The sequence below is a fragment of the Eleutherodactylus coqui genome, chromosome 2 (genome assembly GCF_035609145.1).
Source record: "Eleutherodactylus coqui strain aEleCoq1 chromosome 2, aEleCoq1.hap1, whole genome shotgun sequence".
Lineage (NCBI taxonomy): Eukaryota > Metazoa > Chordata > Amphibia > Anura > Eleutherodactylidae > Eleutherodactylus > Eleutherodactylus coqui.
The window spans coordinates 41,195,134-41,210,396 of record NC_089838.1 but is presented as its reverse complement, the minus strand read 5'-3'; the positions used below and the strand labels follow the sequence as shown (position 1 = coordinate 41,210,396).

Genomic DNA, 15,263 nt, shown 5'->3' with positions numbered 1-15,263 from the left:
TACCCTGCAGAACAAAAGATTACTGCTCTCAGGAAGGGAAACAAAGCAATCTTGTATATATGATACCCTTTAATGACTAACAAATAGAAATGATGTTATAGCAAGCTTCCAAGGCTACTTAGGCCTTGTAACATCATTCCTATTTGTTAGCCAATAAAAGGTATCATACTTACAAGATTGTTTTGTTTCTCTTACTGAAAACGATAACATTCTGGTTTCTGCTGTAATGATGATTTTTCAACAATGTATCTAAAATCTAAATCCTGATGGCTCAGTAGTTGGCACTGTTGTCTTGCAATGCTGTCGTCCGAGGTAAGCATCCAACCAATAGCAACATCTGCATGGAGTTTGTATCTTATCCACAAGTCTGAGTGGGTTTTCTTCCACATTTCAGAAGACATACTGATCTGAGAATTTATATTGTTGGGACGGGGAACCTTGTGAGTGATGATAAACTCCGTAAAGAACTGTAGCATATGTTGGCATTATATAATGAGTACAGTGATGCTGATTATACTATATATGGTCAACAATTTTAAGATATTTGAATAGGAGAGAGGGAACTGGGGTTTTTTCATTGGTCATTGATGTTTGTAAACACACACTTCAGCGGGAGGTGAGTTTATTGTAAAGTTAGAAACTGTTTAGACTGCCTGTCCACGGGCGTAGCGAGCCAAGCTGCCGCCCAGGAGCAGGGGAGGGCTGACGGTTCTCCGCACTGAGCCTATCTGACAGATAGGCTCACCGCGGAGAATCACGGCAAATTGCTATGATTCTCCGCTCATGGACAGGGGTCTGCGCTTTTCATGGCAACGCTACGGAAAGCGTTTATTGCATTCCCCGTGGCCGGATTATTGCCGCAGGGAACGCAGTGAAAATTCGACCGTGGACAGGCAGCCTTAGTGATCAGTTATTACAATTGAAAACTAGAGTTTTTGTCTTCACATTCCATCTTAGGGTCAAAAAAACGAAAAGTCTTTTCAATCACAAGACAGAGACGAACAAGCATGGAATGGACGTCCCTAATTTTAATGGGGTCTTTCTGGCTCTCTGGCTTTTTCCAGGATAGAAAGCACACAATGCTGCGCTATTTTGTACCTGGAGTATAATAGAAATCTGCAACAAAGGCTCTGAACAGACCCTCTGACACAGATGTGTATGATCTCCAACAGGACAGCTGACTTAGTTGCAGTTTTCATTTAACTCAGTTTAAGAAGTGAAATCTGAGCTCTGATTGGTTTGTATAAGCACCAAGGTACGTACAGTATATACAACAGGGATCCCTTTATAAAAAAATATATATATTTTAGTTCTTTTATCATTTCAAGGAGTGAGTTAGCAAAAATTATATGAAAGCTATTTGACATTGTTCATTAAGAGCATTTATCACCTTCATTCTGATTAAATAAGTTTTATACGTTTAGAAATGCAGAATATTATACTTCACTTGCATTGAATACAATATATCCTTAAGGACACACAGGCATTTCCTTCAGTTTTTAGCACAGGTTGCTTAATAATTCTGGCATATTATGGTTGGGCTGCTGCATGTGTTTTGTTTTTGTCAGCGTGTTTTGATACTCATATATTTATTAGGTGTATTCCATTTGATACATTTTTGTCTTTTGTTATTGAACATGTTTTTGAACACTTTGCAGCGTCTCTTTGTTTATGGCTTAAGGTCCATCTTGATTAATTTTGTAATCTGATCATTTAACAAAGATCAGGGAGGCTCTGTTGAGGTTTTAAGAGCGATTAATACCTTTGTTGCTATGTGAAAACTAAAGCATCCTCATAAGCTCTGAATGTTCATTGTTATTCACCTGCTATTTAGGTATTCACCACTAGATGGCAACATGATTTCTCCTCATGAGAACTCTATTGTTGACAATTCAATGTCTGCAAGCGGCACACGAAAGTGACAGCAGTTCAGCAAAGCAGATCTACAAAGCACATTGAAAAAGACAGAGCTGCTCTACTGTCTCTCACGTCGTGTTGATTATATTTTGCCACTTTATCACCTTTCGTCTTGAAACATTTACCAATGGAGCGGAAAGGAGACTGCAGTTCGTGGCACTGGCAAGTAATGGGTTTATTTTTTGTCAGTATCTTGAAACTAGCTACTGCACAGCTGAGATATTCTTTACTTGAAGAGTCAGAGCCTGGGACTTTAGTAGGCAACGTTGCTAAGGATCTGGGATTAAACGGAGCAGGGATTTCTGAACGAGCTCTGAGGCTGGGGTCTGAACAAAGCCAACAATACTTTGCTCTCAATCTAGAGAGTGGATCTATTATAGTAAGGAGTAGAATAGACAGAGAAAAATTATGTGGCACAAATGTAAACTGTGTTCTGCCTGTGGAAATTGTTCTTGAGAAGCCTCTGGAACTTTATCGCTTGGAAATAGAGATTCTAGATACAAATGATAACTCACCTGTATTTCAGAATGCAGAACGTACTATTAAAATTACAGAGCTTGCTGCAGTTGGTACTAGATTTCCTCTAGAAAAGGCCCAGGATCCTGATTTGGGCATCAACTCTGTGAGCTCCTACACATTAAGTCAGAACAAGTACTTTTCTTTAAATGTACAGACTCGAAAAAATGAAAGACCCTCGCCTGTTCTTGTTCTAGAAAAAGCTCTAGATAGGGAAGAACAAGCGGAGCACAAATTGGTTCTAACTGCCTTTGATGGTGGAAGTCCACGTAGATCTGGAACAAGCTTGATTACTATAACAGTGATAGATCAGAATGACAATGCTCCAGTTTTTGACAATGCGTTCTATAAAATTAGCCTAAAAGAGAATGCACAATTAAATACACTCATCATAAGACTGAGTGCGACAGATAAAGATGAAGGCCCAAATGGTGAGATCAGCTATACCTTTGAAGATATATCATCGGAGGACATAACCAATATATTTAGCCTGGACAGTAAAACAGGAGAAATACGACTTAAGGGACAACTGGATTTTGAAAAACATCATTCTTATGAAATCTCCGTCAAGGCTTTGGATCACGGGGTGCCAGAAATGGAGGGACATTGTGTAATCCAAGTCGACATTGAAGATGTCAATGATAATGCTCCTGAAATTCTTATCTCATCTTTGGTGTCATCCATTCCAGAGGATACGCCTCCAGGAACCACTGTGGGACTCTTAAGAGTTAGCGACCAAGATAGTGGCAAAAATGGGGAAGTGCACTTGGAAATTTCTCCAGATCTTCCATTCACTATCACATCTACCCAAAACCACTATTCCTTAGTTACAGATGGATTCCTGGACAGAGAACGTGCGAGTCAATATACGATTGCACTTCAGGCGACAGATTTAGGAGAACCGCAACTTAAAACACAAACGGCAATAAACATAACTGTCACAGATATCAACGATAACCCGCCAAGTTTTGAAAGATCGGTCATCAATGTCGACATAAAAGAAAACAATAAACCGGGAGCCTTACTTTGTACCGTCTCAGCATCTGACAAGGATTTTGGAGAAAATGCGCACATCACCTACTCTATATTTAACAGTCTGATCAATGGGTCTCCGGCCATGTCCTTTATTTACATGGACACTCAAAATGGGAATATTTACGCTCAGCAATCATTTGATTATGAACAAGCTCAAGTTCTTCAGTTCACAATCAGAGCAGAGGATTCTGGAACTCCCAAGTTATCATCTAACAGTACGGTCTATTTGCATATTCTGGATGAAAATGATAATCACCCTTCAATACTTTACCCCGGAAATTCCCGACATGCTCCAGCGCAGCAGCCAGTTCCACGCTCTCTTCAGGTTGGTTCTTTGATAACTAAAGTGATAGCGATTGATGCTGATTCTGGATACAATGCATGGCTCCATTACAGCATTGCAAAAGCGACGGATCTCTCATTATTTAAGGTTACTCCTAACACTGGCGAAGTCCGATTGGCTCGAAGCATCCAAGAGACAGACTCTCCAGTGCAAAACCTCTGTATTGTAGTAAAAGATAAAGGGACGCCTGCATTGTCTGCTACAGCTACCGTACTCATTTCTCTAGAGGATGGTTCATCCAAAGAAAGCCACTATTCGACAGATCTACTATCTGAGGCCAAACAAGCCCCCAATGTAACTATGTATCTTATCATCTCTCTAGTTGCCATCAGCATAGTGTCATTCATTACATTAATTATTCTGCTAACGAAATGCCTTAGGAACAAACAGGAAATGCGAGATTCGGAACTGAAGCACTACATGGCGCACACCCACAAAACCTTACAGCTGAACCCCACCAGCACGCTCAGATACATGGAGGTGTCTACGATGCCAGGGAGTCAGCAAAACCAATACTCCAAGACTGGCCCAGACGGTTCTTCAGACATTAATAGGGACACGCTGAATATGATGAAGTCTTTGAACTTTCCTCAGTTAAAGCAACTAGTCAATGATAGCGATGATGCTATTTCTGAGCAGTTCGAGTGGAGGGGCACAGTTCAGGTGAGATAGGGCTTAGTGTGGGTTTTATATGCTGTATAATAGATACATTGTAACAATTTCATATTTAAGCCGCTGTTGCTTTTATACTTCTAGGCACGCTTTATAAAGTGCAATATTTATAAATAGATGGACAAAACGATATACTCTTTCAGAAAAAAAAAGTTTTTTTTTTAACAGTGACAGTTGTTTTTGTTAGGTGTTACTGCCATTTCTAAAGCAGCTATACTGATATACAAGCTAGAGCACATGCTGGTAATGAGCCGCGGACAGCCTACTTCTAGATTTTACATTCCACGTGCATTAAGAAGATCCAGCAGAGGGCAGTATATTCCCCAATCATTGTTTACATGGACTTCAGTGCACTGACATACTTTTAACCGATATCTTGGAAGATGCTGTCCAACTTCCACATAACTACAGTGTTAAAAAAAAGGATAGTTTTCAACATATGTTGAAGTAAAAGATGTAAAAATAGAGCTAATGCTGCATTTCTAAATGACATGATAGCACATTTTAAATACATTATACTAGTCATTGCTTTCAAAACTTCTTCCTTACTTTTTGCTCCTATATGTACTTAGTTATCTAAAAGCTACGCTACCTTGTAACATTTAGAAGAATGTGATTTTCTCTCCTCCCCATACTGCAGTTCAGTAATCTCCATGTCCATATTCTGTATGTCAGAATGCACAGCTGACACTACAATGTAAACCCTGTGCATATTTGTGATCTGGGCTGGGCTCTATACATTCAAATGTGCCTTCAGGAGGACATATACAAGGGAAGATATTGGCATATACAAGGGAAGACATTGAAATAATGGGCCTGCAAATCTCCACAATAGCTTGGAAATGGCAAGTAATCATTCTATTTTTTTCTTGTAACAACAGTGGATCTTCTGAGAGCCTTCAATATTCAGTGTTGGAGGAGGCAGAAACAGGCACGTTAGTTGGCAATATTACAGATGATTTGGGTCTACCAGCAGCTATTATGTCTGAACGTAGGATACAGCTAAGGTCATCAGGAGCTGGTCAGTTCTTTGCTGTGGACCAACAAAGTGGTGCCTTTTTTGTAAACAGAACCATAGACAGAGAAAGTTTGTGCGGCTCTAGTACACAATGTACATTGGCGGTAGAAGTTGTGCTCGAAAAGCCTTTGGAATTGCATAGAGTGGAAATTGAAATTGTAGATATCAATGACAATTCTCCTATGTTTCCAAGCACGGAGCAGATGATAAGTATAACAGAGATATTTGCACATCCAGGTGCCAGATTTCCTTTAGAAGAAGCTCAAGATCGGGATTCAGGCATCAATGGTGTTAGACAATATAGTTTAAGTCCACACATGTACTTTTCACTGTCTACGAGAAGTCCCAGTGAAGGTGCTCCATCTCCAGAGCTGGTCATAGAAAAGGCTCTGGACAGAGAAGAGAGAGGAGACTATCAACTCATTCTCACTGCCTTTGATGGTGGTAAACCTCCAAAGTCTGGTACGACACAGATAACGATCGTTATTATAGATTTCAATGACAATGCTCCGATATTTCAATGGACATTTTACAAAGTAAATGTGACGGAGAATCTGCCTGTGAACACCCCAATAATTCAGATACATGCTTCAGACTTGGATGAAGGTTTGAATGCTGAAATAGAATACTTGTTGGATGGTCGCACACCAGTCTCTGTCAGACAGTTGTTTTCTCTCGAACCAGACACAGGCATAATTAGGACAAATGGGGTTTTAGATTTTGAAAGTTCTAACGCTTATGAAATAACTGTACGGGCAAAGGACAAAGGAATTCCACAAATGGAGGGCAGCTGCACAGTTCAGATAGCCATTGTAGATGTCAATGATCACGTGCCACAGATACTGTTAACATCCATGTTGGGTGAGATTCCAGAGGACACCATTATTGGAACAACTTTTGGACTTTTTTCTGTACTTGACATGGATTCAGGAAAAAATGGAGAAGTTCAGGTTACTCTGTCACCTGATGGACCTTTTCAAATTAAGTCGTTCAAGGACCACTATGCTTTAATTGTAAGTAACTTCCTTGATAGAGAAAATGTTTCCCTCTATGAAATAGTATTGACGGCCAACGATATGGGATCTCCATCTTTGTCATCTCAGGCAACAATTACAGTTAATGTTTCTGATGTTAATGATAATCCACCGATGTTTCTAAATCAAGATTTCAATACATTTATTCATGAAAACAATGAACCTGGACGTCTACTTTATACATTATCTGCTTTTGATCGAGATAAAGGAAAGAACGCTAAGTTTACATATTCTCTAATTGAAAACCAGCCTAAAGGTTTACCTGTCTCGGCTTTCGTATCGGTCAACCCAATGAGTGGAGTTATTTACGCCACATGTTCTTTTGACTTTGAACAGGTCAATGTTTTAGAAATCATTGTTCAAGTAGAGGATGACGGAGATCCCAAACTCTTTACCAACACGACTTTATTTGTTTTTATATTGGATGTCAATGATAACCCTCCAACTTTAGTATACCCAAAGCTTTCCAAAGAGCCCACCAGTCATCTAAATATATCAAAGACTGTGCCAGTGGGTTATATGGTCACGAAAGTGTCTGCAGTGGACTTAGATTCAGGCCTCAATGCTTTGCTATCCTATAGTTTTGTGAATCCGTCCGATGATTTCCCCTTCAACATATCTTCTCATTCTGGAGAAATAAAAACTGTCAGGAATTTTTTGTCAACTGATGGATCCCAGCAGAAGCTTGTATTGTCTATCAGTGATAAGGGTCATCCATCTTTATCCATTACTATTACACTACTTGTAGCGTTAATGAGCAATGCCGAGAACACGAAAACATCCTTATTGCTTCTGAATTCTGGAAATAGCACTGACATCCTCATGTACCTGGTCATTTCATTGATGGCCATTACTTTGGCATTTTTGGGTACTTTAATACTATTGGTAGTAAAATGTTTTAAGAAAGACGAGCATGTGTGCCAGTATCCCTGCTGGTTTTTAAATCGGTCAAATCCAGACCTTTGTCACGGGATACAACAACCTGCACTTAATTTCAATACGGATGGCACTCTAAAGTACATGGAGGCTAGAATGGATCCAGACAACCCAGAAAGCCATCGCTTCCAAACATACTTTTCTCAAGGAGCAGAAAACATCAATCTCACACTTCTGCAGCCATTTTCACATCCTACAACGGGAGAGGTGTTCAATAAAATCAACACTACGGATGTTAATGACATGAGAGTTCCTTCTCAGGTGAGAAATATCCCATTTGTCATTGTAATTACTTGGTATATGTCGTATTATGTGATTTTGGTTGAGTGATGATTCATATACAGTAGTGCTTTGTATTCATCTATCACAAGCTAACTTTGTAGGGTTAATTTCAGTAAAGCATCTTACTGTTAATACTGCATGTAGATTGACTCATTTAGGTATTTCGCCGCCCATTACACCCACCTATGACAGATCAGCTCTATTCTGATAGGCAGTGGGGTCCAGTGACTGATCCATGCAACCTCACTGGGAAACTGATTTGTAGGTTACAATGCTTAAGTCTTTCGAACTTGGTTTATTGTTCTAATATGCCAGTAATTATGATACTTAAAGGGGTTGTCCCACGAAAGCAAGTGGGGTTATACACTTCTGTATGGCCATATTAATGCACTTTGTAATATACATCGCACATTAAATATGAGCCATACAGAAGTTATTCACTTACCTGCTCCGTTGCTGGCGTCCCCGTCTCCATGGCTCCGTCTAATTTCAGCGTCTAATCGCCCAATTAGACGCACTTGCGCAGAAGGGTCTTCTCCCTTCTGGTCGGTCTGGGCACGAGCGGCGTTCTGGCTCCGCCCCCTTCTACGCGTCATCGCGTAGCTCTGCCCCGTCACGTGTGCCGATTCCAGCCAATCAGGAGGCTGGAATCGGCAATGGACCGCACAGAGCCCATGGTTCACCATGGGAGAAGACCCGCATCATGGGGAAAAACCGCGGTGCATCCCTGGGAAAGGACCGGCGGCCATCTTAGGGAGATTTTTATAAGTTCATATTTCATCACATCGGTGAGTAGCAAGCGGTTTAAAAACCGCTTTAAAGTGCTATTTTATGCCGGGGGGTGACAGGGGGAATGGGCTAATTTAAAATTTTGATGTTTTGCCTCGGGACAACCCCTTTAAGAATATTTTAGGTTTTTGCTACAGCACACAGTATGTCTACCAGTAACATAACTTTTTTCATGTAGAAATCCCAAGCAACATCTTTAAGCGTAACAGGAAAACATTGCATACATATCAGTGTCTCCATCACTATGACCCACAGTGAATGTTACCTTAAAAAGTACTATATGGGCAATGCGGCAACCTAGTGATTGGCACTGTTACCTTGTGGCACTGTATCTTTGTATATATGTTTTCTCTTAGTTTTGTGGATCTCATACCATACTCAGAGATACTAGGGGTTACCCGATATTTATAAAATGCGCTTGTGTATGCGTTTGAGCTACGGAAATTAGTTTGGGAGCCCCATTGGGGAAAATGAGCAATGTAAATGATGGTAATCTCAGTACAGTACTGTGAATATATAGTAGTACTATAATAATGCAGTACGATACCCTTAGTTCTAACTCCTATTTATCAGGTTCTGATACACTATAACTCAGTCTTAGCGTATGTCCCTGCATAATCATAGAATAGCAAACAGACTGAACAACAGTTTGTCTCCTTCCGACATCTGAGAACAGGTTAGATCACCTGCTCCTACCTGTAACTGTAAGAGGCATTAGGTAATACCAACAGCACAGATAAATCTTCTAAACCTCTTATATCTACAGTACGGCTAGGTTGTGCACAAGCCATTCAAGATTATCAACTCTGCTGCTAATATGCATCCTGCAGTGTAATATCACTGCTGATTATATATAGCATTCACTTTGAAATATAGGATCAAAACCTATTAATTTGTATCATTTCAATTGTGTATCATTTGCTTACATTTTCAGGATTGTTACTATGTGTAAAATTCACCTTTCAGTATATGGTACTCAGTACGGTACAATGCATTTAGAGGATCATGCAGTACTTACATAATGCAGCTTCTGATGGAGCATATGATATTTGCAAGCAACAACCCTACATGTCCCCATATGAAATCAGAGGCATTCAGAGCTACAGTAGGGCACCATGGACTGCTATGGGTGCCCTATTACATCTCCATGCTACTCAGAGGTTGTGCAGAGCAATAATACACCAAATGTGCACAAGGTCTTATTTCACTTTATTTTAAATGCTTTATATGTTTTATATTGCTTTCATAGCATTTATAGCATAATTCAAGTGTAAGAAAAGGGGCAGGACATAGCTGTTAAAGTGTTTTTGCATTATATTGCATTTCGTCATAAAATTTAGAAAATAACCATAAATCTGTGAGCTTTTAGGAAAAATTGTTGAGAATTTTATGCAAATATTTCCTAGTTACATCTGTTTATAGGAAAGTTGAGTAGCAGCCATTATAGCTCCAATTATAGCTCCACCATATGATCTCACCAAGCTTTCCTGCAACTCTGAAGGGTATATTTGTTGCATTTATAGGACACTGTGGATATTTCAGTGCTGTGTTTGAGGATATCACTTAATCACCCCCAAAAAAAGCCCCTGGCACCCCAGCAAACAGCTGATTCTGCCAGAGGAAACTGGGGCTATTCTGGCATTTTCCTTGCACCGTGTACTGCAGGGAAGATATAGTGAGTGTCACAGGATGGCCCTCTTGCAATATTAGAACAGCAGACATTCTGCAAGGAAGGAGCTGCTTCTACAGAGCACATCTCCGTTGTAGGAAATAGAGGGGGTCCCCAGCAGGGGACCACCTTCTCAGTGATGTTCATGAGCTCTATTAGGGCATATGAACCGAGGAGGTCATTTCGACACGACCCCTTTGATTGTCTATTTCTTCTAACCATGCTGGATTTCCATTTGAGACATCAAGATAACTAAGAAATAGCTGTGAATTGCAGATGACTCAAAGACTTTCCAGGCTTTTTTAGGTGTATAAATCTATGTATTATAATTAAATGTGTCATCTAGCCTCTAAAAACTAACAGGCCATCAATATCTCATCTGTCTGTGGCTTCTTCAATTAACTAATCAGTGGGGATCCCAAGTAGCAGAGTCACACTGATCAGATATTGATGGCCAATCCTGAGAATATCCTGTGTTTCCATGCTAAATTGTCTACTGTATGTTTAAGAATTTCTATGATTAGAATTATATATAGTGCAGAAAAAAGCTGTTAAAAGTTAGAAATAATATTCATACAAAACTTACTAGTATAAAAACACAAAACAGCTAAAACCATCTAGAATAATGTTGCATTAACGCAAATGTTGATAGCTATGGAAAATGATGATTCAGCATGTGACAGAAATAATTTCGGCATTGGAGTTGCAGGAAATCCCTTGATTATTTGATTTTCTGGGGAAAAGGGGTGTAGTCATCAGGTTCACTTTGGGTCACAGGCAGGAAACTGCAGAAATATATTTGTAGAGTCTGTATCTTATGAATACTAATGAATCAATATATTCAATCGTATGTATGTATCTATCTCATATCTATCTATCTATCTCACATCTATCTATCTATCTCATATCTATCTATCTATCTATCTATCTCATATCTATCTATCTATCTATCTCATATCTATCTATCTATCTCATATCTATCTATATCTATTTATCTTATATCTATCTATCTCATATCTATCTATCTATCTCATATCTATCTATATCTATTTATCTTATATCTATCTATCTATCTCATATCTATCTATCTATCTCATATCTATCTATCTATCTCATATCTATCTATCTATCTATCTCATATCTATCTAAGTTGTTATATACATTGTCTTCAGTATCTCTGATGCCTTGTAACATCATTTTGCAATGATCACCAGTAGTTTTACAATCAAACTCCACTCAAAATCCTGCGATTCCCATCCTCCACCCTTGTATATGACTCACAGGGAGCTGAACTATGAGGAATTGTTTAGGAAATGAGCGTTTCCCTGAAGTAGCAACTCTGTGGGATACTAAAAATGTGTTTGACTCTGCAATCTTTCTGACCACTATATTTATTATATTTAGCAGTGACTTGTAGACCCCTATTTATGTGATATTAGTCAAGAATGCAAATGGAAGATGGTATAAAGGCTCCGCAGTGCCCCCTATTTGAAGGTAGCTTCCCAATAAGTTAATGTCTGACCTTCTAATAGGTCTTTCAACATGACTAACATTGTGGTTAGGCATGTATCCTTAGTTATGTTACAAGGCCTGTTAGAAGATCTGGCATTGACTTACAGGAAGTTACCTTCCAATAGGTGGCGCTGCAGAGGCATTGAGACGTCTTCCCAGAGGAACATGTATGACCTTATAAGTCTTCTCATGCCTACTTGGAGTTCTGCACAGTGAGAAACAATACCCTACCTGATGAGTCAAGAAGGCATGATGGGGTTAATAGTAATCACAAATCAATATTCAGAGCTTTAGTGGATGAGCATTTATCAAACATTTTAACTATTAATGAACATTTATATATATTTTTCTAAATATTATTTTAAGCTGTTGCTATAATCAGGATTAAACATTCTGTACTGTAAGGTCCAAAGTCCATGGGTGGATTTGAATTGCGTGCCCTGGGCAGAAGATCCGGAGTTCAAGCAGCCCATAGGGAACCATGAGAGTCCGCACTTGAATTTTGCAAGATTTGTTTTCTGGATTCCGCATGCGTAAAACAAATCGCAGCATGCTCCATTCTAGTGCGGTTCTTGCATGGACGGCTTCCATTGGGGTCAATGGAAGCCGTCCGATCCGCAGGAAAGCAGGAGTTTATTTTAAAAAAAGTACTGTGCGTGTGCGGCGGCGCATACAGATCTGGACAGGTATGCAGGGTGGCCGGCCACCGGCAGGGTCGGTTTTCACTGTGGGCACCCTAATGCGGAATCTGACCCACCCATGGACATGAGTCCTTAATTGATGATGAAACTCATTGATGGAGATGAGAACATTCCTGTTATCTAGATCACTTTTAATAATAACAGAGTTCTCCTCTCTCATTGATATTATTATACTATTAGCAGCATTATACAGTGATGACACTTCCTTGAGAAGGTCACCCCTTTACCTAGACCAGATTTCCTGTTCAGTTCCTCCATTTTTAATGCATACTGTCCATCGTCTTTGAGCAGACCCCACCCTTTTCCCCAAGACGACCACTTTTCAGTGCAATTTTGAGTGGTCATCTCAAGGAGGTTTCGCTGTATTAGTATATATGAGCTGGCCCATTACTGTTCAGCGGAGGCCAGGAATGTGTTACATTGTATGTTGTGTATAAACAACAGATGTTGTGGCAAAGTTTTGTGTCAAACAGCATGTATAGCGTCCTACGGGAAGTACCGGCAAATATGACAGTGCAAGACGCCACAGCTGGAAGCAAGCAGCCGGAAGTTCACTATTATTTATAGATGTGTGAAAGTGAATGTTTCTAATTAGTGATGGAATTTATTAGGATGACTGTTCACATGTAAGCTTTTGTTACTTTTTATATTATTCATAAATAGTGGAAATAGGTTTGTGGGCAAGTCCAGGGCCGAATGTTACACAGGGCTCACCTCTGGCACATGGTAATAAAATTATAGCCAGTATAAAACATTCAGAAATTTTCTGCATATTTCACTGGGATGATTGAAGATGTAAGGTCCTTGGAAAATCCTACAAATGTAGCAGAGCTGAAATTGTGATTTAACTGCCTACTTTCCACTGTGATAATGCTCTAACATAATTCAGTAAGGCCGCCTGCACACGGCCGGGTCGGATCCCACTGCGAGAATTCTCGTAGCAGGATGCGGCCCAGGCCGCAGTATTGAGCTTATACTCACCTGTCCGGTGTCTTCTCTCTCTGCACCGCGATGTGCCGGCTGGCACAGAGCCACACATGCACAGTGCGAGGCTCGCACAGAAATAGAACATGCCGTGATTTGTTTACTGCGTGGGTTTCACGCGGTCAAATCTCGGCTGTCTGCATAGGATTGCATTATCTAATGCAATCCTATGGCAGCATGCACAGGCGGAAATTCTGTGGGAAATCCCACCGGGGAATTTCCGCCCGTGTGCAGGAGGCCTATGTCTGCCTGCCGTCCCTTGTATAACTGACTGAGGTCATTACAATTATGACAACACAATTAGACTGTTTTTCAATACACTATCTTAAATAACAAACAGTGGTTTCACATCTGCGTTGGAAGCCTTTCCTGCTCCCCGAACAGAACAGGAAACCGGATCCCTGAGCTCAGCTGTGAAACCACCCTTAGCTCTGCTACACACAGATTTTATTTTCTTTAAGGGTTAAATTTTTTAACCTTTGGTGGCTAATTGAATAAATGCTAACAATGTTTATGAAAAAGATACCTGTTAAATAATATGTGACCAGTTTAAATGTATGTTAGCGGTTATATAATATAGGACTTACCTTACATTTACAGCAGAGATTACTGATTCAACATTATATTTGCTTTGGGAAAATCATTATGACCATTACTGATGTTTTGCAAATGTCCCAAAAGTGAATATTGGGCAGATCAGGTGCAAATGTGGTCATCTTAGCTTACCTCACCCCCAAGATTCCTTCTTTCTCTAGAGCAGTGATCTCCATCTTGTGGCTCTCCAGCTACTGCAAAAGTAAACTTTGTGAGTTGAGGTTTTGCACCAGTTGGAGGCTGCACACAGGTTGCAGATCACTGCCTTAGAGCCACTAATTTCTCTGAATACGAGAGCAACAACAATGGCTGCTGTACAAGCTAGCTGGCTCGGACAGAGGGGGCAGACAATTCTACATAATGCAAAAAGTGTATTTACAAAAATCCCTTCTCCAGTACATGTCATGGTGAGATTTGGAATTTGGCGCAATGTATTGTCATCTATAAAAAGGATAACACTTCTTTGTTATGTTATAATCAAACATGGGTTCATATAGTTGTTATTTAATTGTTAATTAATATCACCTCCCCAATGAAATAACAAATGGTAAGAATAATATAAAACAAACTGATTTATTCCTGTTTTCAGATGATCTACCTAATCAGAATACCGGTTAAATACAAATTTCTGTTTTGTTCAGCAGGGGCAACCTAACACTGACTGGCGTTTCACCCAGGCACAAAGACCCGGACCCAGTGGGTGAGTGATCTCCATGTTTCTATATTAAATACTGTACTGTATAAACAAGAAAAGCAATTGATGCTGGGCAGTATATAATAATACAGTGGGTCTACCAGGCTAAAGGGGTTGTTCTGGGACGCTAGCCTATACTCAGGATAGATTATCAATAGTTGATTGGCAGGGGTCTACAGGTCAGGAACCCTGGCCGATCAGCTGATTGGCAGGACTGCTGTCAGTGTTTATATCCCAGCATCCCCGTTTGGCACTACAGGCTCAATTCCCATTAAACTCAGTGTAAATTATAGCAAACTGAGCCGCTGTAATACAGATAGACTTATTTGCTTTCAGCATGGTCCAGACTCACAGCAGGCCTGGTAATCAATTGATTGTTGGGGATCCCAAGCTGCAGAAACCCACCGATCAACTATAGATAACCTATCCTGAGAATAGGCCTAACTGTAAAAGTCCCGAACAACAGATTTAACTCTGTAGACACACGATATTATTATATGATGTATATTATTATATAATATTTTGTCTCATTCTAGACCTTTGCACGTGAATGTTATACTGATTTGT

The 15,263-nt window shown here is 39.9% G+C and overlaps 1 protein-coding gene across 38 annotated transcripts in view; it reads left to right on the top strand.

The window, feature by feature from the left end:
* LOC136611242 (protocadherin gamma-A4-like) overlaps positions 1 to 15,263 on the top strand; it is a 292,538-nt gene that overhangs the window by 265,073 nt on the left and 12,202 nt on the right. For 24 of the 38 annotated variants that reach the window (XM_066590670.1, XM_066590672.1, XM_066590663.1 and 21 more), the window contains one exon: positions 14,644 to 14,702. In XM_066590670.1, the coding sequence (XP_066446767.1) occupies positions 14,644 to 14,702 (59 nt within the window). The other 14 variants (XM_066590665.1, XM_066590661.1, XM_066590643.1 and 11 more) reach the window with 6 other exon arrangements.